General features: G+C 64.3%; 1 protein-coding gene across 1 annotated transcript in view; it reads right to left on the bottom strand.

Annotated features, from left to right (window-relative positions):
* Nucleotides 1–1167: 1167 nt before the first annotated feature.
* Nucleotides 1168–5929, bottom strand: part of ASPG (asparaginase) — a 26818-nt gene continuing 22056 nt past the window's right edge. The window contains 4 exon segments of the mRNA XM_037730255.1: nt 1168–1188; nt 1685–1765; nt 2063–2162; nt 4212–4298. Of these exon segments, the coding sequence (XP_037586183.1) occupies nt 1168–1188; nt 1685–1765; nt 2063–2162; nt 4212–4298 (289 nt within the window).

Below are 5929 nucleotides of genomic sequence, written 5' to 3'. Positions count from 1 at the left end.
AAAGATGCAGACGGCAGTGCCAGCCAGGCTTGGGAACCAGGCTGAGGAGCCCGGGGTGTGCCTGGCTGCCAAGGGCCAACTCTGGGGTCTCACTTTTGCCCTCCTGGGCCTCCAGTCCAGGGACCAGCCAGAGGGACAGACAGAAACTGTCCCCTGGGCAGGTAGAGAGGCCTGGCGGGAGGCAGCTCCCAGGCTCCTCACACCAGCAAGAAGGGGTCAGGGGCTGGGGGTGGCAGCAGGAGTCCCTGACCATCCCAGGCCCATGCATGCACACATGGCAGGAGCCAGGGGTCCACACCCCAATTTCAGCCCCAGCTGAAAGAAGGCACGAGGCCGCCCCACAGCACCCCAACTGGGCAGCAGCAGGGACCACTCCATGCACCCACCTGCCCAGGCTGTGCCAACAGGCCGGCCCAGGTCACCCCTTCCCTTGCAGAGTGGCCTGGCTCATGGCTGAGGTTGTCAGGAGCTTCAGGCAGAGCAGGGGCTGGAAGGGTCCTGAGGGGCCCCCTTGACATTCACGGGCTTCTGCAGCGCTTGGAGCCCTGGTGTAGCCCTGCCCTGAGATGGGGGCCAGGTGCAGCAAAGCTGGGGTGACAGAAAACCAGACAGCAACTAAGATGGGGCTGTGAGGACTAGAGCTAAGCAGAAGCAGCGTGCTTGTCCAGGGGCTGGAGGGCTGCCTGGAGGAGGTGACTTCAAGCTCCAGAAAGAAGGCGCAGGAGGTGAGGAGATGAGCAGAGGGTGTCTGGAGGAAGGGCCGGCCTGAACAAAGGCAGGGCGGCAGGAAGGGGGAGGGGAGAGGCTGGGAAAGGAAGGCCGGTTTGGCTGCTTGGCCAAGTCACCTCCGTGAGCACTGCCCCACCCGGCTCACACTCACAGCTGCCTCGGGAAGGATGGGCCAAGTGCCTCCCTCACCCCCACAGAGCCCGGGCCTGCCTCCACACACAGCCACAGTCCAGACCCAGACAGACCCACTCAGAACCAGGCTCTGGGGACCTGGAGAGGAGATGCCCAGAGACTTTATTGCCATTCTGCCCAACAAAGGCCTTCAGGCTTTGCCTGAGAATGGGCTGGAAAGCAGCCCCAGCAGGGGGTCATGCCTGAGACCCTCCAGCAGGTCACAGGAGGAAGGGATGGCTTACACTGCAGCAGGAGAGCTTCAGGTTAGACACCAGGCAGCACTTCCTGAAAACATGAGGGCTCCTTATAACATGTGGAGGCCCAAGTAGTGTGCGAAGTCAGGGCAGAGAGACAAGCCTGGGCATGCGGTCTGTGCAGCACGGCCCAAGAGCCAGAGCAAACCCAGCATGAGACTGTGGGAGGGCCGTGCGACCGAGTGGGAATGGGGGTGTCAGCTGGGAACTGGCCTGGGAGGCAGGTGGAAGCACCCAGCCTCAGCGGCCCAGTGGGGCAGGGCACAGGGGCACGGGTGGGTGAGAGGATGCTGAGCCCTGGCTGGGCCCTCTGTGCTCAGGTCTGGTCAGTTTCTTCAGGAAGCCCTCCCTCTAAACCGTGTTCTGCCCCAGACACCCCCAGGAGGGGCTCTGCAGACCCTACACTGGCTGGGATCCATCTCAGCCTCCCGGCTCTGTCCCCCTTGGATACGCCCCTGAGCCAGGATCCAGCCACACATACTAGAAGCTGGCTGTGGGGTGTCAGCCCCGCCTGGGTAGGGACTTACCGGGCCTGGGGCCTGGGCACTGACCGCACCCTCCAGACTCTGTAGAAAGGCCACCACCGCCAGGTTTCCAGCTGCCTCCGCCTATGGGGAAGCAGTGGGGAGGGCCTGCCTTGGGCCACTGACCAGCAGCTGGCCCAAGGATTCCCGTCCCCAGGACTCCCTTCCCTGCTCCCAGCCCACGCACACAGGGCCCGGCGGCTCCTGTACCCCCTTCATCCCCACCACTCAGGGCTCTGAGAAGGGGACGGCGTCCCATGGTCCTGCTCAGGGAGGGCTGGGCATTTGGGGATGGGGCAAAGGGGCAGCTGGTGAATTGTCTGGGTGTCCTTCCTGGAGGTGGCAGCCTTTGGAGAGGGTGCAGGGGGAAGGGGCACTCACGACATGCAGGGCGCTGTGCCCGTCATAACCCGGCTGCCCCAGGTCAGCCCCTGCCTGCCACCACACCTCCAGGCCTTTGAGGTCAGCCCTGGATGCCAGCCTGGGGGTGGGATAGAGGAGGAATTGTTGGGGCCCGCTGGGCACCTGTCCATCTGCCCACCTGCTTGTCCCCCAGGCGCCCTGGATGCTCTTACAAAGCCAGCCCCAGACAGCTGACCCAGTAGTGGCCTGGTCCTGGGGCGATGGGAAGCCTGGAGTCTGGTGTCACCCAGTGGGTGGCACTGTGACTCACGTCAGTGTGCACCTGCACACAACGCAAACGCACCTGAACACGTGCACACACACCAGCATGCATGCACACACAGGAGCCTGTGCACACACACATGCACACCCACCCGCCAAGCGCCCCACGCTAGTTTCACGTTTCACAACACCATTTTTCCCGGGGCAGGGTCCACATGGAGGAACAAACTGGCTGCTTCAAGCAGCCCAGTGGTTGAGAGAGGGGGACACAGGGGGCCCTGGGATGGCGGTTGGGCTTGGACCCTAGCAGACTGCATGGGGTTCCTGGCTAGGACAGGGGTCTGGGCCCAGCTGCCCAGGATTGGCAAGCCAGGCCCTCACCAGCTCCTCCTCACCCTGCCACCCTCCTGGGAAGAACCCACTCCCCACCTGGGGAGGCCAGGAGCAGGCCAGGTGGTGACCCCACAGGGAGGGCCCCACCCCTGGTGTGCAGTGGGGGAAGTGGCATGGCGAGGGAGGGGCTGCTCCCTCCTCTGGAGGGCCCTTAGGGGCTCTGCTCCAACCCAGGAAACAGTGGCAGCCCCGCAGTGAGTTCTCTGGATGGTCCCACTGGCCCCTCCTGAACTCACCCCAAGAGGCCAAACCCCACAAACACACTGGCCCCTAGGAAGGCCTGGCTGAGGGGCTCATGTCCACCCAGCAGCTGGCCAGGCCCCACTTCCCAGCAGAGTCCTGGACCAGGGTTCTGGTCCCAGCTCCCACAGGACCTGACTACAGCCTCAGTTTCCCCATCTGTCAATGGCGCCAACAAGACCTGCCTAGAGTGCAAATCTGGACCAAGTCACCCCAGACATCCCTTTAAAGGCAAGCCCAGGGGTTGTGGGCCCATCCCAGAGGAGGAGCCAGGGCCACTGGCCCACCCATTCCCCACTCAGCCAGTCCACCGAGCCTCCGCCAGCACCCACTACCCAAGCTTGGGACTCGGACTTCCAGGGACACACCCCGACACTCAAAGCATCCCCACCCCGGCCACCACCTGCACCCGGCCCAGGTCCCCTCCTGCCTCTGACTCTCCCTTTGGGTCCCTCGGAGCCATCCTGGCCTCAGGCAGCCCAGGCCGGGCACAGGAGGCAGCACCAAGTCACCAGGCATAAGGTGGGGGAGGGGAAGTGCCTCTGGCTGCCACAGAGCTCCCTGCAGCACTGGCCCACCTCCACTCAGCCCCACAACCAACACCCGCACCAAGGGCCTCCCTGCGCCTCAGTCTCCCCAACAATCACATGACGTCAGAAGCCCTGAGCCTGCCTCGGTGGTCACTCAGGCAGCACGTGGTCAGAAGGCACATTGGCCACCGGTGCCATGAGGCCAGCAGGTGGGGGCTGGGCCTAGGTCAGTTTACCCCAGGACAGGAACCACACTGGGGAGAACAGAGCTCACAAGACCTGTCACCTGCCAGGGGCCTCAGCTCCCCTGTGCGCCACCTGCCCCAACCTCCCCAAATGCAGCCCCAGCCACCCTCCAGCCCACGGCCCAGCCCCTCACACCAGACCACTAATTCCCATACCCCTCCTCAAGGCCGCCACCCATACACACGCACACGCACACATGCACGCATGCACACACATACACACACACATGCACACATGCACGCATGCACACACATGCACACACACACCCATGCTGGACTGTTTGCTCACCTGGGAACAGCCCCTTCCCCTGCCCCATGCCATGCTGCAGGGCAGACCCCTCTTCCAGTCAGCCAGGACGGTGCACATGGAGGTCAGCGGGCCTCTCCTCTGAAGCCCCCACACCCTGAGTGACTTGTCCCTCCCAGCAGGTCTGGCTTCCCTTCCCCAAGCTGTGTCCCCCACACCCCTGAAGGCACAGGCGCTCCAGCCAAGCTGACCTGCATAGCTCCGTCCCTGCCTCCTCCAGCTCCTGGGCAGACAGGGAGGCCCCGGCCGCCCGCAGCAACCCCACGACGCCCGGATGCCTGCGTAAGAAGGAGTGCGCTGACCTTCTGCTCTGGCCAGCCCAACCCTGCTGCACCTCACCCAGGAGCCAGCAGGACTCAGGTCCTGTGCATGGGGACAGGGACCTGCCTTCCCAGGACCCCATAGCCCTAGCCTCAGACAAGGGCCCCTCCCCCTAATTCTCTGCCCCAGCCCATGTGACATCATCTCGGGGTCCCGCCACCTCCATATGTCCAGGACACCTTCCTAGGACAGCTCAGGTCTGCAAGGAGGGGGGGTCAACTCTGCGGCACCCCCGCACCCAGCCCCACAGGGGAGGGCATTGGCTCCTCCCAGCTCGGTCTGCCCCACCCATCTCAAGGGCGAGCCCAGCTAGAGGACAGCCTCACAGGCGCTGACGGGCCCCACTGCACAACCCGAAGTTGATCATGTCCCCTGACCTCCTCGGCCAGGCCCGGGGAACACAAGCAATCCTGCTGACTGCCCTTGGGGTGGGGTGGGGGCAGGGAGCAAGGACAGTGGAGTCTGTGGGGGCGAGGGCAGGGCTCTCGCAAGGCCTTGGAGCAGAGGCACAAAGGCCTGAAGCCACAGAGCCCATTGGATGGGGTGACCTAACCTTTGCGCCATCACTGCTGACCACGTCCCCCACCTCTGCCAAGCACCACAAATCCCTCCCCCCGTCACCCTCGTTAGGAGGCTGGGGACAGGTGTGAGACGGTAGCCTCCCGGAACCGCACTTGGTCACAGCAGGGCCAGGCAGGCGGCCTCCGGGAGCCTGGTGGGGGAGTGAGGCTGGGAGACCGGTGGGGAGGCTGCTGTGAGCCTGGTCCTGTGAGTCCAGAGGGGACAAGGGGCCAGGACTGTGTGAGCTTCCCTCCTCACCACCCACCCACGCCCAAGGACGCCCCGTCCAGGATCTCCAGGCTGGATCACCCCTTCATAGCCCCTCCCCCTCCTGTCCACCACCCTGTTCTCTCCTGCTGCTTTGAGTACCCCGTCAATGCTCACAGGCCCTGGAAAGCACCTTCTACGCCAGTCCTCCCCTTCACAAAGGGCGCCATACGCCACCCCAGGGCTCACTGTTGGGGAGGGGACCCACAACTGGGCACCTCGGGGTCACACGACCTGCACTTCTCTCCACAGACTCCTGAGTACTCCCTCCCCGAAAAGAACCCAGGGTCCTGCAAGCCAAGTCCTCACTCCCAGGGGCAATCTCCAGGAGCCCTGGGGTCTCCGAGCAGGCATGTGAGTCTGGGCACTGGCACTGGCAGACAGGCCCTCCACCTTCCCAGGCCCAGGCTGCTGGGCATCAAGGGCAATAAACAGTAGGAAGGGGGAAATGACCCCATCCCACCAGTGCCGGCCCCGCCCCTGCTCCGCAGGGCACATACTCGCACTCTGCCTCTGTCGCTGCTCTGGGCTTAGGGAACAGACGCCTGCCAGGGCTTGCTGGGTGGGGCCAGGGACTCCCACATGCACGGGCTGGACCTGTCTTCCAGGCCCCAAGTGGCCTGTCGCACCCCAGATCTGCTGCCAGCTAGCCTGCTTTTTACTTACCCTGTCTGGTTACTGGGCCAGGACCTTCTGCCCCACCTCCACCCCAACACCCCACATCCACAGGCGCACGGGGATGACTCGGGGAGCACCCGGG

This window comes from Cebus imitator, unplaced genomic scaffold, assembly GCF_001604975.1.
Source record: "Cebus imitator isolate Cc_AM_T3 unplaced genomic scaffold, Cebus_imitator-1.0 Scaffold338, whole genome shotgun sequence".
Taxonomy (NCBI): domain Eukaryota; kingdom Metazoa; phylum Chordata; class Mammalia; order Primates; family Cebidae; genus Cebus; species Cebus imitator.
This window is presented reverse-complemented; position numbering and strand designations above follow the sequence as displayed.